The sequence below is a fragment of the Acanthochromis polyacanthus genome, chromosome 1, assembly GCF_021347895.1.
Source record: "Acanthochromis polyacanthus isolate Apoly-LR-REF ecotype Palm Island chromosome 1, KAUST_Apoly_ChrSc, whole genome shotgun sequence".
Taxonomy (NCBI): Eukaryota; Metazoa; Chordata; class Actinopteri; family Pomacentridae; genus Acanthochromis; species Acanthochromis polyacanthus.
In genome coordinates, this window is record NC_067113.1 from 49,626,476 (window position 1) to 49,647,584 (window position 21,109).

Here is a 21,109-nt window from a genome sequence, read left to right on the forward strand (position 1 = left end):
AAATACTCCTAATCTGGTACATTCTTACCTGAATAATTAGCAAATTCATGCACATTTTAAATATTTCTATCACTTGCTGATTATTGAACAATACATTTGCCATTAGAAAATGAATACATTCATATTTTATTCTTTGTTTCTTGTCAGTTCACCAAAAAATCCAATACTTTGTGTGTGAAACTTTAAAAAAACAGATTCTGGAAAAAATAAAAATAAAGTCACAATCAATATACACTGTATAAAATACACTGTAAAAATTAAAAGCTTTTTAATTTGAACTTTAACACCGACATCAAAATCCTACACTTTCAAAAATAAAAAATAAAAATTTATTTGCTTACAATGTGTGACTATTTAAAAAACACTGTTTTACAGTAAATCAGCACAAAAATTAAAAATATTCTAATTCTAATCAGAGTAATAATTTTATAATTTATTGTTATTTTTCAAAGATTTCAAAAAATATGTATTTTAAGGATTGGAAGTATTTTTTGATGACTGTTATTTTACAGATTTTATTTGTTTTGCTAAATTACAGTCAATGTTTAGCAAAGTCACGACCAAAAAGAATTCATTTACATGCTGACTAAAAACAAAAACACACACAAAAAATCTCTATCTGTATTTTTTTAAATTTTACACTTTCTTTTACAGTATGCGTTGAAATCAGCTAGAAAATATGTAATTGTTATGCAGATTTTTGCTGTTATTTTCACATGTTTACAGTTTTGTTATGTTACAATATTCCACTATTTTTTTTAGCATCTTTGCGGTCATTTGCTGGCCTTTAAATTTTCACAAAATATGCAATAAAAAGAAAAATTTGCTTTATCAACCAAACAGCAGCACAAAATGGGAAGTTTAAAATTCAAGAAATCAATCGCAGACAGACTCCTTCTTCACTTGGATATATACTTTATTCAGCTAGAGTGACAGGTGATATCTTCATATTAGAATTACAAAAACATAATTAAGTTCTCTATACCCGTGTGGTTTCTTCCCCCCCAAACTCTGACGGCTGCAGAGGTAGTAAAGACTGACACAATCTGAAGTGAAAGTTGCCCTGATGAGAAAGCACACAGTACGCCTGCTACTGGAAGGACACGCCACTGAACACAACCGCCCTTAACCGCACACACAAAACATCTGCTTCTTCGACCGTGTGTTCAAAGCCATAGAATTACACAAAAACACACACTGTGTTGAATAAATATTTCGATTCGGTGCTACACATTCTCACGTCCAACAGCTTATTTGATCGTACGTGGTTTAAAGTTGGAGTTCTTCTTGATATGCAGCTACACAAGTCGACTATTTACAGAAAAATAAACAACTAAACACCGCAGTGATTTGTAAACATACAAACAGCTCGAGCGAGGACAGGAAGTGTCGTGACACCAGCGTTCATGTTCATCATGGTGAGTTTTAGCACAATAAGGCACAATTAGCTTAACAGCCAGAGATGTTACAATCCTTCAGCCTCCCAGTAGCAAAACAACCTGTATACAATCAACGCCAACACATGCCAGTGTCTAACGTCCAGATGACGGAATGAGAGCACAAAACATGTGTTGGAGGATTTTATCCTGCAGATTGGAATTCAGTTTTATGGATTTTTGAAAAATCGCCTTTTTCTGAATGGAGTTTTGAATGTGAAAAGTCAGATTCAATTTCTCATTTTTGCACTACATAAAAGCCCAGACTGCATAATTCCAAAATCAGATCATTACAGCATGTGTTGGAAGATTTCATTCTAAAGGTTGGAATTTTGTTTAAAAATTCAGTTTTTCTGAATGGAGTTTTAAATGTGAAAATTCAGTTTGAATTTGTCAAAATTCAACATTCAGTTTCATTGCAGTACATTCAAGTCCAGAACATGCAATTCCAAAAACAGACCTTTAAAACACATATTGGAAGATTACATTCTGCAGAGTGGAATCTGATTTTTTTTTTTTTAAATTCATGTTTTTCAGAATGGAGTTCTGAATGTGAAAAGTCTGGTTCAATATTCAATTTCATTGCAGAACAATTCATGCACAGAACCTGGATTTTCACAAACAGATCGCTTTAAACACGTGTTTGAGGATTTCATTCCAAAGTTCCGAATTTTGCTAAAAAATTTATTTTTTCTGAATGGAGTTTTGAATGTGAAAATTCTGTTTCAATTTGTCCAAATTAAATGTTCAGTTTCGCTGTAGTCCATACAAACCCAGAACATGTAATTCCAAAAACAGATAATTAACATGATTTGAAGGATATCATTCTGCAGAGTGTAATTTTTTCAAATCAAGTTTTTCTAAATCGAGTTTTAAATGTAAAAATTTGGTTTCAATTTCTCAAAGTTCACCATTTACTTTCATTGCACAACATTCAGGTTCAGAACATGCAGTTCCATGAACAGATCATTAAAACACGTGTTGGAGGATTTCATTCTGCAGATTGGAATTCTGATTGTGCTTCAGATTTTTCTCAGTGGAGTTTTGAATGTGAAATTTCAGTTTCAGTTTGTCAAAAACTCAGTTTCACTGCAGTACAATCCGGCCAAGAACGCGTTTCCAAAAACAGATCATTTCATTTGGTTCCAAACTCCAATCTGCAGTTGCTTCATAAAGTGATAAATTCAGTTCAACCCTGCATATCTAACAGTAAAGTGACATCTATTCCAGTCTGCGCATTGATTTTCCACACCAGGAAAAATAAATTACTACATAATAGTCAAACAAACTAAACTGAACATTTGTTTTCAGCAACGGGTGTCTAAAAACGTAACCCAAGAGGAGGGGATATTATTGAATATTCATTTTTAAAAGTAACCTCTCAGCTAAATTTGGTCTTAAGCACACCTCAAAATAAATCTAAATATCCACACATTTAAAAAAAAAAAAAAGAAATCTACCGTATGAGGTGCTAAGCAGGTTAATTTATAAGGCTATCGGTGCATGTAATTAGAACTAATTTCCTTTCTTTATTAGAATAAACCTTAATAATATATATATTTAGGAGAACATCTTACCATACATTTTCAAGCATGTTATTTTTCTTATCACAGACTTCATATTTTATAGCATGGATGTGGTTTCTCATGCTCGAATCATTTTCCCAATCAGCTCTTGATCCCTTCAACTGCAGAAGTTGCATTTTCTGCATTTTTTACTGCTTAGATTCTGATTGTAAGGAAAATATAATTTAAACACTATGTGCAACAAAAACACTCTGTATTTGTTCTATTTGGTGACTTTAACATTGAAATACTAAAAGATTCCATTCAAGTGAACGATAAACCACCCGGAAAAACCTGAAAAGAACATGCATATTCTCTTGCACTCCTTCTGAAAAAGGGAAGCCTGGCTTTTCTTTTGCATTTTGGTCTTGGGTGGTGTGAAACCAGCAGGGGGCAGTGTTATTTGGTAGAAAGTGATTGTACAGCAGTCGATTTCCCTCATTGAGAATCATCAGTGAGCACAGTGACACGAAAAAAACAGCGAGAACAGTGACGATATTACTCATTAAACACGAAAATACAAAAATACTGTCTGAGAACTGCATGAAATGCTGGCGAACCAGGTGCATTTTGGGAGACTGAGTCAAAAAATCATCCCAAAATGGAAATGATATAATGTGCAAATCTTTTAAAAGGAAAAAAAAGAGATTATTCACACACAATAAATGGCAATTTGTTGAGTCAGAGCTGAATTTTCATGATTGGGAATAATTCAAATGCAAAGCGGAAGAAAAATAATTATTTTTTTTGTTCTTGATTGCTTTGAAAATTGAGTTTCAGCAAAAAAAAAAAAAAAAAGCTCAAGCAGGGTAGCATTTGCAGAAAGTGATCACATGGAATGGATAGACTATTGAACATTTATAGCCAGCAGACGTGACATCCAGTATATTTAAGTGCACACAATACATGTAGGATCGATTAGCATTCATTAATTAGTAGTATGTTCCTTCAGATTTAATATACTGGGTGTTAGTTAATGGGATTTAGTTAACGACAGACACCATGGAACAAGATTACGCTGATTTCTCATGAGTTTTGAAGTCAATCACAACAAAAATAATGGGTCACATTTAACACAGAGCTTCATATAACACTATTCACTGTACAACTGCCTCGCATTCTACGTTACATTTAAGGCAATGTATCACAAAACGGATGGTCACTGGCCACTAGAAATACATTTCCCTGTATATCTGCGTTAAAATATGAGAGAGGATATTGCTCATGGGCTCTGTGTGTAGAAAACCACCATTATGCAGATGGGTTTTTTTGGTCATTAATACCTTATTAAGGCCCACAGAGGAAATTACATTCAACCATAATTAAATTCACTGAATTGCAGCAGTTTCATAAAGATATTTGGGGTGAAGCGTGGCCGATTTTACTGCGTGTGACAATGACAATATGGAACCCATGACAGTTAATGCGACATTTAACGACTTGATCGAAAGTGTTAAAGTGGGACGTTGGTGCAGGTTTTTACTACGTAGTGCTCCGGCGGGCGTCGCCAGCTGTGAGCACATCTGTTTGGTGTTTATGGAGGCGGGGACTTTAGGGCACCCGATTGTCGCGTGAAACACAATCAGGAGCTTCCCCCAGTCTCCCCGGCTCTGATTTGAAAGGTTGATGCCTGGAGGATGGGTGGATCCATCATTATGGGAGATGGAAATTTTCTTAAATTGCTTTTGCATGGTTAGATGTGGAAAATGCAACAGACAAGCCCAGTAGGTCGTGGTGTGAACACACAGAGATCAGTGCTGCTCAAGACGTCACCAATGAAGGACGCTGGCTGTTGCTTGCATTAAACCAGTGACCTTAAAGTGACAGTAATGCCTTTTTTAACCACCAACAAATGCCTGTGTTTACTATTAACCCTCTGAACCCCAAAACCCGCCGGCAGGTTGAAAAGGCATATTGACTTTAAATAAAAATCCAAAAATTACACCATTTAGCATAGCAAGAAACTGGAAAACCAAAAAATATCAACAGGTTTTTAACTTTAAAACAGTCTCTGAACTACTCATCTGTTGGACAAATTAATCAAATTTATGTTATTCTACGTATCTCATTAAAAAATTGCCAAAAAAATCTCTTTGATTGACCAAATTCTGAAAAAAAAACACAAAAATTCTGCACTCTTCATCTCAACTGTGTAGCCATTAGTGAGTCATCTGCGACCAACAGTCACAGCAAACCGGGGACTTTCTAGCTTCAAAGCAACAGTGCTAACCACAGATCCACTGTGCAATCCTTACATATAACATGTAAGTAGTAAAATATCTAATTATGTACTGTAGAGCAACCATTTTTTCAAATATTTGAAAAAATGTTTTACATAGTAGTTTCAGTTTTTTTCAATCTTTGTAAAATAATCAAAATTGTAATTTTTTTAATTTTAAGATTTCTGCCATTATAACTTTGTCATACTGCACACATGACATTTCTGATTTTTCTCTACTTCTAGTCATGGTTGTGTTGTTTCCATAGAGGTGCAAGACTTTATATTGTTGTGAAAAATGAACCTACAGCGAACAAAAAAAACACAACAAAAAAAAACAAAAAACAGCAAAAATTGCCCAGAAACTGCTTGGGGTTCAAAGGGTTAACGTGATGTTTCTTTACTGACCAAGTATATTGTGAAGAAGAGTGATGTTGAACTTGTCAATTGAGTTTGCTGGTGCTGTTGGAACACACTGATTTTCCATTCACGTCATATCGGAAAAGACAGTAGGAAAAAACGGAATGACTTCTTGCTACAGTCGGGAGTTTGTGTGGAGATAAGTAACTTATTTCCGAATTATCTACCAATGTTTGTGGATTTGCTGCTATAATAATACAACACCGTGATGCTAAGTGCCCCCTGTTGCAGTCTTTACAGTATATCCGATATGAGGTGAACGTGGCAAAAAAGAAAACACCGTTAGTACTTTAGTGGTTTCCACTGACATTTTTCTGACTTTTAGCCTCTTCACATGCATACAGTATCTTACACTTCACTCTCTGGTCATTATTTCTGTCATTGTCACTGACTGACAAACAGATTTCATGCCTCACAACCCCCTAAAACACAATTGTTGCTTTGGCAGTTAGTTTTACAGAAGAACAGAGGATCTCAAATCAAGCCTTGTGGAACACAGGGAGGCACCTCTTGGCTTGGGGCTCAGTTTGATCGTGGTGTTCCTCCAGTCGAGCTGTTGGCAGAGCATATTGATCTAGATATTGGTTTCCCGCTGCATAGGTTCCTCTTCTTTATTGTCGGTCAGATCCTCGACGGCCTGGGCATCCCCGTCCACCTCCTTCTGATCCTGAACTTGGTCTGGATCTTCCGTCTCAGTCCGTTTGTACATTTCTGCATGCTTTCGCTCACGTTCCAAGAGTCTGTAGTTGATGAAGTTTCCGATGAAGAGCCAAATACTGGCCAGAATGACGACGGCACCGCAGCAGAAATACATATACTTGTAGTTTTTGGTGACATCGACCAGTTTACCTGCAAAGATAGCACGAAGTTTTTCAGTTTTCGGGTTTCGCCACAATTACAACATGTAGAATTAAGATAATCTGGGTGACCCCATACCTTTGAATGGTACTGTAAGTGAAGGAAATATACAAACGGGGGATCATACCTGCTAATGGTGGACCGATGAGAACCGGGCAGCACTCTACGATGGTGGTGAGTCCAACAGCACTGGAGAACCTCTGAGCTCCAACCAGGTCCATCAGCGTCTCAAACAACACTGAACTGACCATCCCGAAGGCGAAGCCAAAGAACACCGAATACACCACCAGGCCATTGTAGCTTTCTACCAGCGGACAAAGGATGTGACACACCCCATTGTACAGCACTGCAAAGCTGAAGAAGTACTGGATCTTGGGCCGGATCCATCGCGAGTTGGCCAACAGCCCCATGGAAGGTCGGGCGAACATGTCAACGAAAGCCAGGATCGAAAGCAGGAAGGCGGCGGAGTACTCATCCACGCCCATGTCTTTGGCGTAGGCGGCGAGGAAGACGATGGGTGCGAAGAAGCCCAGGAACATGATGACATTACCTGATAGATAGATGAGGAAGCCACGGTGCTTGAACAGTGTCAGGTCCAGGTACTTGTTGATGATCTGCCAGGCGGTGCGCTTCTCCTTCGTCGTCGTGGTAACAGCCGCCAGCTCTTCATCCTTCTTCACCTTGCTGGGTGGCGGACCCAGCGGCCTCATGAGGGATCCAGCCACGCAGGTGTTGAGCAGCAGGCCGCCCAGGATCAGGAAGCTGCCTCTCCAGCCAAAGTTGTTGAACAGGTACTGGTTTAGAGGAGCCAGAGTACTGAGGAAGACCGGACTGCCAGCCATTGCCAATCCGTTAGCGATGGGACGCTTCTTAAAGAAGTACTTGCCAATCATAGTCAACGCTGGCTGCAGGTTGAAGGCGAGTCCCAGACCTACGATGACAGAAGTTTTTTAGTCTCGGACAACTGATGCAAAAAAACACTGAAGAATATTTTTAATTATGACTGACTGTACTTTTTACTGTCCTAAATATCAACTGAAGTAAATGCTCCATTTATTAATAATAAAATGTTAAAAACAATCGTATATTCACCATTCCAATGGTCCTTGAATTAATTGTGTATATATAAGTTTTGGTTATGCCAAATCTCAGCTAAAAATCAGGGTATTTCACCAAATGCACTTAATTCTACATGTCATGCTTAAAAAACTGCCAAAAACAAAATCTTTGAAGTAACTAGATTCTATAAAGAAAAAAAAAATCTGCATTTCTCTTAGTCATGACTAACTAAGCTGCAACTAACAGTCACACGACAATAATTCAGGAATTTTTCGACCGAGCTGCAGAGAGTGTTTACTAGGGGTGGCCCGAATAGCAATTTCTGGCCTCCGGATATTTGGACCCGATTAATGAGGAATATATTTTTGTAAAATATCTATTGCATGTAAAGTAACGTGGTAACATGGAAAACATGAAATTGTCTGGATGACCTCAAACTATTGAATAGTAGTGTATTAAAGTAATACATCTCAGCAAATACAATTCAGTTCACACTTGATTTGTCCCTGAGGGTCGAGTTAATTGGTACAGTTACATAGTGTTACATGCAATAAAGCTACAAATTGAATTTACATTGGTGAGCTGTGTTTTTTTTTTTAAATCGCTAACAATTATTATGCACTTCTAAACTTTTTCTTTCCTCGGGTGATTGTATTTTAATTTTCAAAAATACTTAAAAATGCAAAATCCTGGAGAGCTTTTAATTTGTTCTCCACATGTGTGTATTGATTACTATTGTTCTTTATCTTTAATGGATTTCTAGAATATGTCTAAACAACATAAATGAAGCTCAGTGAGCAGCTTTGATCAGGGGACCAAATTATTTTGGGTGAATGCAGGCTGATGTTTGAACCGATATGTAACAGAAAGTAGTGAGACCGCACACAGAAACTACAAATACAATGAAATAAACAACAACAAACTCTCTTCCTGAGGAACCCATCCTATTTTTAACCTGCTGCTTAGAGGCAGACGCTAATCAAATTAGCTCAAAATGCACTTAAGTGGATTTAGCCGGCCTTACCGCCGATCACGCCGATGCAGATGTAAAGCTGTACCACGTCGTTGCAGAAGGAAGCTAAGATCATCCCAGTGGCGCAGAGGCAGCCGCCCATCATGACGATGGGCCTGCAGCCGTACGTGTTGACCAGGATGCTGCTGATGGGACCTGCAGCAAACAGAAAAAAAAGCACCACACATTAAATGTTTACAGTCGTCAGGATGAGTGAAAGCGATGCGTAATGATTTAATCTGGTTAGTGCTGCACTCCACAGAGAACCCTGCTGCTATTAATAGACGCAACACGGAGGCTTCAGTTTTTAAACACATCTTGTGGTGTCGAATCGATTTAAGAGAAGCGACAGTGACTGAAATTAGAACAGACCTGCACATGGGGATATAATATCATTTTCTGTTCTGTGTAATGTGTACTAAGATGTGCGTTTATGTCTTAAAAGTAGCTAAAATGCAGAAATATTTTATTCCCCAGGTTGCATTTTAAGCTGCTGTGCAAACAAACAACCTGCACACAACATCGAAGCAACAAAACCTGCTTCTGTCATTTTCACAGGTTCATATTCTGTATATTCTGTATCCGTTTGTCACTGAGAGCAGTGAATGTCTTAAATTAAGTTAACCAGGTTGTAACCAAATCAGCAGTTTAACCGTGTTAACCTAAACGAATTAATTAAAAGTGAAAACAGAGGTCAATGTAAATGTTATTAAGGCCGTGTCCACAGTAGACGTCCATGAAATCCTTCCTTCCTGGACCGATTCTACCAAGAGTATCATTAAATGTGCACAGACTTTTATTATTAGAACTGTATGTCATGAATTGTAATTAACATTTAGGGTTATTTGATCACCTTTATTTACAATTAAAATAAAAATCTTGTTGAAATACGGGCAAAATCCAAGAATTTTAGCATTTAAGATGATTTTAAAGTTGTTTTAACCTCCCAAAAGCCATGTTTTGGGGGCGTTTTCTTTCTTATTTTTTGCTCCCATCACATTTGTGCTCAATATGTTTTAATTTTTCACTGCAATATAAAGTCGAGCACAACCACGATTAGAAGAAAAGAGGACTCAAAAATATAACAGTCAAAACTGTTTTTATATATCACGTTTCAAACAACAGCTATTACACCAATGTGCTTTGAAGTAAAATAATTTTAAGTATTAGAAGTGTAAATGTTGGTGACAAGACTCCACAGTGTTATTCATTGTGTGGCTTTTACCTAAGAAAGCCACATACTAAAGACTAAAATCTAACAGAAATGATCTAATTTACCAGACTATATAAAGACCCTACAGTGTTATTAATTGTACAGAATAATGTAACTAATTTAATATTGTGGTTAAGGATCCTCCAGAATTAAAAATGAAATGCCCCAAGGTAACTGATATTAATATTAAAGCCCCTTAAGACACATAAGTATTATTAATTATGGAGATTAATCTGAATTTGATGCCATAAAATATACAGAAAACTCCAACAAACCCAATGATTTCTTGGATCCACATAAGAAAATAATATAATAGACTAAATAATAAAACAACCACAGGAAAACAGAAGCTGATTTTTTTTGGTTTTTTACAAACATCTAAAAGTACCCAAGTGTTAGAAATACTTGAATTATTTAAATTTCTTGCTCGCGCTAGCCTTGCTAGCACTAGCATCCACAGACCCCTTGTCACCTGCATTGATGTTGTTGTTGTTGCTGGCAAACACATTAAGTAAACGCTACTCTCGTAACACGTCAAAGCAGGAGTAGCAGAGCTCCAATCCACCGATTCATAACTTTACAACCAGACATCGACAGATCCACAGTACATTTACGTAGAACGATCCAGAGGCCTGCCGATCAATGGATTCATATCTTTAAAGTTAAAATCAATTTCCGGCTCGTATCTGTGAATCTTTACATCCCTACAGGATATGGCTGGTTTCATTCCCGTTTACAGTTTCTACATTATGACTAAAAATGTTGAACTCAACACTTTACATTATATCGCTGCTGGGGCACTTTATCTGCTTTTGTTTACATTTTTCCATTTGAGGCGTTTGATGGTTTCCTCTGCAGAATGCTGCAGCGTTAAGCCCGTTATTAAAGAATCTATGCATCTTAAAACTGACACCATCTCCTAACCTTCAGTTGAATCTTAAGCACAGGGAGAGAGAAAAGTAATGAAAGATGATTTTTTTTCTTTTTTTGGGGAAATAATGCTCTCATTACCAACCAGAAGATGTATCATATTTCTGCTGGGCCCAGTGCAATTTAAAAAGCCACGACCGGCAAGGAGTCATCTCACTTAATTTGCTCTGCATGAATCTTTTTCCGACCTTGAGGAAAGTTCCTGCTTCATTTGCATCCGCGGCAGTGATCAGTATTCTCGAAGGGCTCGGCGGGACCCGAGATGAGGGAGCCCCTGAGCCGCCACATTACCTCCCCTTGAAAAAAAAGGAAGGCTTATCATCTCCTGGCCAGACGCAGCGTGGACTTCATTACACAGCGGACAAAACCCCCGACTAAATATAACCACCTAGATCCCAAAAGGGAGCGACACACATAGCAACGAGGGCCTTTAGAACGGGAGGATGCAGCCGTCCATCAGGAAGTCGACGGAAATGGAAGCGGTGAAAGAAGATTTCACACATTTTCAGGGAAAGTAAACCAACACAAGCCCAGTTTATTTCAGAGATAGTAGCAGATCCACCTTTCCAGGTTGACATGAGGCTGCGAATGATGTTAACAAGGAGGCTTGGAGCTTTAGGAGGCAGAATTCACCTGCAAGACCCAGTCTGGGTGGAGAAAATTATCACCACTGAGGTGCTTTTAAATGATAAACCATCAGTGCTTCTCTATAGAAGTGAATCCATCGATGTTTCTTTAGAAAACCACCTTCATTTTAGCTACATTCTACTGAACAACAGCTGGATTATTCAGCAGGCAAAGTGCTCGATCACTTTCACATGCAGCAAATCCAGTACAAGGATAAAGTTTCTCAAGGACACTTAGGGGAAAAAATGAAAGAAAAAAAATCTGTTAAAATCCTGTATTTAGTCACACATAGTGGCTTAACCCCCTGGTGGGTTTGAAATATTATTTAGAAAAATTAAACTGCCAAAATCACACCAATTATCAGATCCAGCCACAGTGAAAATAGACACAATCATCGGATTTTTAACATGTCGAAGGTCCTTGAACTACTCATTTGTGACAAATTGTTCCATCAGAAACTTGATCTCACTCTTTGACTTTCCTCATTTAGCAAAAATCAAGCATTTGTACTGACCAGATTCTGTGTAAAACTAAAAAAAAAAATCTGCATTTCTTGATGCAACCATGAAGCTATTAGTGACTCAGCTGCGATTAAGAGTCAGAAAACAGAAAGAAGAATTTTCAGCTAAACTGCAGGACATGTTTGAACAGAGCAAGAAAAGAGACAAATTTGGAAGCAAGACATGAATGAAAGTAGTAAATATCTACAGTATGTAGAGCCATCACTTTTTTCCCCCAATATTGGTCCAGAAAGGCTTAAAAAAATTTTTTTAAAAAGATAAAAAATTCCAAAGTTACAGGATTTGTTATCGCAGCAGCTTTTTTTTAACCTGTCATCCATCAAAAAACTTCTCCAATCTAAGCTTAAAACTATCATATTTTATAAAAATCACTTTTTTCTACATCTCTCATTCAAAAACTTCCAAAAATAAACTGTTTGCTTGAACCAGATTCTGTACAAAATGAAAAATTCTGCGTTCCATTGTACAACCGTAAAGCCAGTACTGACTTAGTTGTGATCAACAGTCATGTGACAAAAATTCTGGGATTTTTTGGCTGAACTGGAGGCAGTGTTTACACAGAGCAGACAGAAGACAGGTCTAAAAACAAGTTAAATATATAAGAAGTCAAATATATATGTTGTATATTAATGCAACTATTCTTTCCAGTATTGATAACATGTGTGGACATTTGGAAAAATGTTGTACATAATTTTTGGAAAATAAGTAATCAAAGAAATTCAGTTTCTGTGTTTTTCGTTTTATTGATGATGCCATTATACCTTTGTTATCCTGCCCATAAGACATTTTTGAGTCCAGGCATGATTGTTCTGCTTCCATAGTGGTGCAGGACTTTATATTGCAGTGAAAAATGAGCCTACAGTGAGTACAAATGTAACAGCAGCAAAAAAGGCTCAGAATTTGCTTGGGATTAATCAGGTGAAAGCAGCGTCTGACTCTGACTTTATATTTAGCTATCACGGAAATGAGAAAAAAATCAAATGAGACAAATATATTTGTCTTTTCTTTGAAAATGTGAAAATGTAAAATATAAAAAATAAATACAAATACTTTTTAAAAAACTCTTTTCGCCTTATGGGAACCCTCATAAGGCTACACTGTACTGTCTTCACGACAGACAGTGAATGCAACACGGCGTTTCCAGCACCAAGGTCAACTCTGTGCTCTGGATTAGCAGCGCTGATCCAACACAGATACACGACGTGCAGCTTAAACGCATCATCACAGTGCGACACTCGCAGCGCCTCACAGCTGTCTGATGCAACGCGAGGAAGGATTTCACTGTGAGGCTGAAACATGACAGAGAAATTTGTTTGCCGATTCTAACCAACCCTGTGTTTCCTGGTTGGAAACGATGTTACCCGCCAGTTGATTTACATGTTTGGTCAGGCAGCGAAATATGCAAATCTTCAACTCATTCTGTTGTTCTGGTTTTCAGCCACATGAAACCACTTTTAGTTTAGCTGATACGAATTTATAGTGACGGAAAAATGCAAAACTGTGTCACATCGAAGAACACTGCAGCCTTTATTGTCTATTAACAGTGGCTGAACCACACAGTACCGCAACCCAGCAACTACACACCTTCTCTCCTCCTCTACAGAACTGCCGTCTCTCTCGCTCGCGCTGCATTCAGGGTCAGTGGGACATCTCGCTCTCCTCCTCTCTCACACTCACATCTCATGACGGAGCCACACACTGTCATAACAATATTTTAAACTGATAGCGTAACGGGCCGTTACGCTGAAATGCGCTGGCGAGAATCCTGAACGTTGTTGTGTTGGTATTTGAGGCTAAACATTAAGTCAATTATTAATTAACCCTCTGAACCCCAAACAGCTTTTGGATATAATTTGGCTCCTGACACATTTTTACTCACTGTGGGTTCGTTTTTAATTACAATATAAAGTCCTGCACCACTATGGAAACAACCATGACTAGAAGGAGAATTAATTTTAAAAAAATTGTTTGTGCAATACAACACAGTTAGAATGCCACAAATCATTTATTTAAAAAAAGAAAGGTGAAAGTTGAATTTATTTTTTTTATTTTTCCATATGGTTACTTGTAACCATATCGGGGTTTTTTTTTAGTTTATTTTTATTTTCCCTGTTTTGTTGAATTACAGAAAATAACCAGTAAAACCCCAGCAAAAAAACATTAATTTACATGTTAGCTTCAAAAATACAGGCCAAACTGTAAATAATGTCTATAAATCAAAAATCTAAAATTCTACAAATGGTTTTTTTTTCCTGTTTTACTACATTTAATCAATAAAAATATCATAATTTTTATTGATTTTTGTCATTAATTTAAAGTAAAATTATGTATATTAGAACTTAAAATTATTAAATCATTTTAACGACTTATTTTTTCAGATTTTTATGTGTTTTGTTAAATTGTGAATAATATCTAGTGCAATCACAGAATAAAAGTATTAATTTACATGTTGACTGTAAGAAAAGAAGTCAAGATTGTACATTTTGACGACATCTAAAATCTGTATTTTGAAAAAACTGTCCCCCACCCCCCACAATATAGAATAGAATAGAAAGCCTTTATTACCTCCGCCAAGGAGGTTATGTGACACCCGGCGTTTGTGTGTCTGTCTGTCTGTCTGTTAGCAAGAGAACTCAAAACACCTGGGCAGCTTCACATGAAATTTTGAGGGGATGTAGACTATGGTAAGAGGAAGAACTGATTTAATTTTGGTGGCAATCCAGAAAGGATCCTGGATTCTGGATCACTTTGAATTTTTTAGTTAGTATGTTTTAGTATGTGGTCCAGAATATGACAAAACCATCATAGGTTAGTATGTCGTCCAACAAATTGGAGCAAGGTGTCCAGATAGCTCTACTGGTTAAGAAGGTGCTTTGTAAACAGAACTGTGTCAGAGACACAGGTTCGATTCCAGTGCATGATCCTTTACTGCATGGGTTTCCTGTTTCCTCTCTATCCTTGGCGGAGGTCTGCACTCTCTGAGTGCTTTTCTAGTTGTCACTGTATAACGAGTATACAATGAAATTGGGAGCACTGCTCCATTTGGTGCTTAGAAAAATATATACAATAAAAATACAATACAATAAAGAATAATTAAAAATAGAATAAAATACAATAAAAATAGAATAAAACACAATGGGAAAGAACAGCAATTATGAAAAACAAGAGAAGAGCTTTAAATTGCACAATATCTGACCATAACAAGCTGTTCTCCTGCATGGAAATTTTAATCTGCTAAATATATATATATATATTCTTACTGACTAAAATTAATAAAAACCAAACAACTAAAATTTCACACAACCGAAAGCATATTTTCACCAGAAGACACCAGTATGTGTCCGTTCAGTTGTGTTCAGATTGATCGTCCTTTGTGAGGTGGCTGCAGGACGTCCTGGAAGTAAAAATAAAAAGTATGCAAACTGGAATGCCGCCAAAGCTTTAGACAAACCTTGACCTGTTCGCCGTGGTAGGTTTATAAAATAACAATTAATGGAGCGCCAAAGTCGGGAGGATTCGTCCTCTGGGGACCTCGAAGGTCTGGAACAAACTGAGTGAAGAACGCTGACATTCCACTCGTATGGCTAAAATTTAGGAAATAATAGATCAAACTGATGAAAAACAAGCCACAGTTTACAGCTCTGAGACTCCAACAAGCAAAGATTTGGTGCTTTTACAACCTGATGATTCACTAAACTGTAAACTGGCATCAAACGGCGCAAGATCTTCATGTCTTCGGCTACAGATTCCCTAAGAACTCTCTAAGGTCTGCTCCATGAGAAGGTGTGCAGGTTGAACACGAGGTGAGCAGGGAGCTGTGGTGGCCAGCTAAAGGTCATCTGAACCGTTGGCATCGATTGGATTATCATTTGTGTGGCGGAAGCTCATTAGCAGGCGGCTTCCTGGTAACCACGGCATCGTGTCAACACCAACACACCCGGCGAGGCGGCGGCCGGGAATTAGGAAGGTGTTCAACATTCAAACGGCGATTGGATCGTCAGCGTAAGAAGCAGAACAAGAGAGCAGGTGTTAATGAATAGCTGATGAGTGCGATCAATGTGAATGAATGAGTAACAAGAGCCGCCACTCAGTAATGGCACATATTGACGCCGTCGCCACATGATAACGACACACAGTCATCAGGGGGCTAAAGCAGCCGTCGATCGCTCTGCAAAACCAGGAAACCTAATTTGACAAATATGTCCCACTAAAGATGAGGATAGAGAACATTAATGTGCTTCAAGCTGCATTTGGCAACCCTTAGCAGCGCAGTGGCTTGTTTGGACCTGATGAAGTCCACAAAGTGTGAAGATTATCAACATTTACAAATTCCTTTCAGCTACAACAAAGGATTGAAGTAACAGTTGCTTAGGTGTTGAAGCCAGTTGTCTTCTAACTGCAGAGTTCAACTCTGACTCTTCCTGTCCTTAAGTAAAATGCTAAAGAGGTGATTAGATTCATACTGAACCAACATGTTCAATTAGTTCAACAGATAGCACTGAAAGGAAAGCTTTTACTCTCTTAATGGCATCGTCTGTTTCTGAAATCTGGTCCTTCAGTTGGCTCCATTGCTCAGGACTCATGGGGAAATCCTTTTACCTCGGCTTCATCTCCTCATCTTCGTGGTGCCAATTATCAACATTTACAATGACTTTTAGCTACAACAAAGGATAAAAGCAACAGTTTCTTAGGTGTTGCACCAAGTTGTCTTCTAATTGCAGAGTTCAACCCTGAGTCTTCCTGTTCTTGAGCAAAATGCTAAAGATGCTAATTTTCTGTGAAACTTTAAATAATCTCTGTAATCCAAAATCTGTGTTTCTACAAATGGTCTTCTGCTTTTTACACTGTTTTTTTTTTGTTTTCTCAACAAACATCACAATTTTACTGGTTTTGTTTTGCTAGTTCAAAGTGAAAAATTATGCATATTAGATTGGGAAAATAGCTTTTATGGCTTTTATTTTACAGATTTTACCTGTTTTGTTAAATTACAGATAATATCTAGTACAGTTACACAATAAAAGTACTAATTTAAATGTTGAATGTAAGAAAAAAATTGTAAAGAACGTTGTTCTTTGACAACATTTGACGGTAAAATTACAAAAAGCAAGTTGTCTTCTTGAGCAAAATGCTAAAGAGGCTAATTTCTGCCATTCTTCCAGCCACCAACAATTACAGAACCTCCTAACTTCATAAGAATTTTGTTCAGTGTTTTTGTAAAAACTGAGGAAGCAATACTCTTTTAGCTACAAACTGCTTCCATGTGATCCATTCAGAGCCAATGCCAGCTTTCTAGAGCTGCTAATGTGAAGTTTAGAACATCTCAGACACAAGAAAACAAACCAAATGTTCTGCTGTTGGCTGTAAGAGTGAACACAACAGTCTCATGCACCCTTAGCATCTGAATAACTGAAGATTCACTGATTACTCAGAGGTCTGTGGACATTGTGAAGCCAAAGACATTCAGACATAATGGAAACTTTCATTTTAAACCAACAAACATGGATTGGGTGGGTCCCTGTGTTTTCATGCTGCCACAATAAGTTGGTATTTTTTGTTTATTTTTTAACTCCAGCTTATGAACACAGGCGTTTTCTTTGGTGTCTCCTACTGGTGGGTTTGAAGGGCATGTTACTACAAAACATACACCATGCCTCAGAGCAAGAAACTGTAAAAAAACAGGAAGAAATATGCTCCTTGAACTACTCATCTGTGACTACCGGATTGAACTGAATGAAATCTGTGCTTGAAATTGTGATATTTTATCAAAATCACGATATTCTACATTCGTCATGTGACAAAATTTCACAAACTATTTGACTGAACTGCAGGCAGTGTTGACAGGATGGAAGCAAATAAAACACAGAAGTAGTAAAATATTAATCTTATGAAGAATCAGAGTGTATTCTTCTGTATTAGTAACACTTAGAAAAACATTGTACATGTTGTTTTTCGCTGTACAATCAAAAATACATACAATGACTGTAAGAGACACAGAAAAAAAGCCCAAAATAAAACACAAAACGACCAAAAGAAGACACATAATCACAAATACACACAAAACAACCACAAAACCACAGACAATTGTCAAGATGAAATGGAAAAGACAAAAAAATCTAAACGGGATGCAAAATGACAACCAGAAGAAGAAGAAGAATGACAACAAAAAGACAAAAAAATAAATGGAATGAGCCACAAAACAGCCTAAATGAAATGCGAAACAATGACAAAAATATGCCGATTGACAACAAAGAGACACAAAACAACCAGAAAAAGGCACAAAATAACCAAAACTAGATGCAAAACCAAGAAATGGGGAAAAAACTAATAAAATCGGATGCAAAATGTTGTTTAATGAACAGTGAAATACAATGTTTTTCTTTTTTATGAATCGTAGCATTTTAACTGTGTCGTAACGCACAAAAAGCACATTATTGAGTTCTTCTTACTTCTAGTCATAGCTGTTCTGTTTGCAGGACTTTATACTGTAGTGAAAAATGAGTGTACAGTGGCTAAAAATGTGACAGGAATCAGAGGATGACATCCCACTCTTCAGGACAAATGTGTTTTAGGAGTCATTTTGCACATGACTCACCGTTTCTAACTGACCCTAAACACATCTTTCTGTACCGACACTTTCTGTTGCTTCATTTTTAATGAATGAATTTATTCAAGTCTCAGTTGTTCTGCATGGAAGCAGCACTAGTCGTGTAGGAAACGAGCCTCCGGGCTGCAGATGGTGACGGCAGCACAGATACAGTGACAGGAGGATTACAGCGAGGACAGATGGCAGGCGAGCAGAAGGCCGCGGGACCGACGCCAAAACGGGAAAATAAAGCAAGTGATCAGAGCGGCACGGTGGAAAGAATGATCGGCTGGAAAGAACGATCGGCTGGAAACACATTCTGACCCTCCACAATGGCCTTTAGTGAAATTACTGAAATGAAGAAGCAGCTGCAGTGCTGGATCAGTGATTCAGACGATGAAAGATTTGAATTTGGACGTGAAAATTCAGCTTTAACGCCTCAGAAACAGACAATTTGAAGCTTCTACATCGCCTCGTCTCACAGTGTCTTTGTAAAAGAATGGATGTGTAAACTGTAGAATCAACACGTAGAGTAAAGTGTGTAACTGACACTGAGAGGATGTGTTGATTTGTTGTTGTTTGTTTTGTGGTTTTCTGCAGCTCAGCATGCGAGGCTGCGTGAGTTTATAATCCAGGTCATGATTTAATAACACGACCTGCTTCCATCTGTGTTCTGTTACCGCCTGCTGCACGTAGAGGTAGAATAAACCACCACCAGGAGCTCCAAAATGCAGAAGAAACCGGCACGAGATGAAATCAATGTGCATCTTTTCTACACTGAGAAAAAAATCTGGCCAAAAAAAGTTTAAAAATGGTGGAATAGTACAAAAAAATAATGTGAAAATAATAGCAAATATCAGAACTATTCTCTTCAGTGATTGTTCCTGTTTGTTAAGTTAGAGATAATATCCAGTAAATCACAGGAAAAGCATTAATTACAAGTAAAATATAAAAATCAAAACAACAACAAGATTTAACAAAATCTGTTTAAAGCAAATGATTTATTTTTGGTGAACATTTAAATGAGACACGTATCGTAATTTCTGGAACAGCTTATTTTTCCTTGTGAGAACTCCTGTTATTGTGTTTTGTCTTTTATTCTGTACTATTTTATTGCCATTTAATAAAGATTTATCTTGTGGTTAATATGTTTTACGGTTTGCTGTTTACTTGAATGCCATTTTGGTTGAACTTCTCATAACTAAACCCTCCTTCCACTCACCTGCAGCGTACATGACGGCCAGCATGATGGAGGAGATCCATGCGATCTGGCTGTAGGAGGCGTTGAAGATGATCTGGATGTCTTTGAAGAACACCGTGATGGCTTTGGGGAAGGCGTAGGAGAAGCCGATGGAGATGAACGACCCCAACACCACGGCCCACCCCCACCCGCCGTCCGGTGGGTCACGGCGGGAGGACTCGCGGCTGGAGGCGGCATCGCTGGCCCACCTCAATGTGAATATCACTGAAACCACAGAGGAAAGAAACACATTAAAACCCACAATGTACATGAGTTCACTCATCCTGTGATTGAGTATCGATCAGCTGCTTTGAGACTTTAGAAATAAATGAAGCTGTTTCTGGGAAAAGATACGGACGAATGAAACCATATTGACACACAGCGACTGAAGGACAACGGCTGAGGTCCATATCCCAATGGAAATGTGAGCAAACATGCACTCGAACGCAGCACAATCCACACCAGAGGACGTGAACTCACTTTACCTGAGAGAGTTGACTGGCTCCGCCCACCGTTCACCTTCAGAGCACACCGCTCTGCCCTCGGGCTGCAGTGGGAACGAGGCGGGAGGCTGGTACAGCTCAGATCAGGTGCTGCTGTGTACACACCAAACACACCCGAACAAAAACCCAACACACATCACACTGCCGGTGTGTTAGCGGCTGAGTGACGAGAAGAAACAGCCTGTTTGGTTTCACACAATTAGGTGGAAAAATCAACATGTGTGCGTCATATTTGCACTGCACAATCACAAAAATGTATATATTTAACATTTGCACAGCGATACACAGAGGACAGCTGGGAAATAATGACCAGCAGGGGTCGAATCAGATGAGAAAAAGACAAATTAAAGGTGGAAATAGTGTCATAAAATTCAGGATTCTAAGCTGAAGTACTGATCGGAACCTTCTGAAGTCCAAAAACTCACCAACAGGTTTGAAAGGCATGTTTTGTTTTTAAAAAAATGCCAAAATAACACCTCTTCTCAGAACTAGAAGCTGTGAAAAGCAAAAGAATCGTCAGATTTTCCACTTTCTGCCAGTCCTTTAACTTCTCATGTGTTGTAAAATGTAATGAAATCTAAGAGTAAAAATCGCCAAATTTAAACAAAATCACTTTTTTCTGCTTCTCTTTATGCAAAAACTTGCCAAAAATTAACTGTTCACACTACCAAGATTCTGTAAAAATACAGAAATTCTGCGTTCTTTGGTGCTAATGTGAAACCATTAATGTCTCAGCTGAAACCAACAGTTAGGTGATGAAAATTCAGAGATTTTTCAGCTGAACTTCACGCAGTGTTTGCACAGAGCAGAGAGGAATCGAGTATGGAAGCAAATTAAAAATGCAAATCGTTAAATAGCTACAGTTTGTAGAGTCAAAAATGTTGTTTTCCAGTGTAGGTAGCACCTCTGGACACTTGGAAAATT

At 37.9% G+C, this 21,109-nt stretch overlaps 1 protein-coding gene across 1 annotated transcript; it reads right to left on the reverse strand.

Moving 5' to 3' along the window:
* Positions 1-892: 892 nt before the first annotated feature.
* On the reverse strand, positions 893-19,880 carry zgc:165507 (monocarboxylate transporter 2). The gene is given in 5 exon segments (XM_022189350.2): positions 893-6,488; positions 6,625-7,428; positions 8,581-8,724; positions 19,665-19,848; positions 19,851-19,880. Coding segments are annotated over 5 exon segments (1,437 nt in total). The 3' UTR covers positions 893-6,213.
* Positions 19,881-21,109: the final 1,229 nt, after the last annotated feature.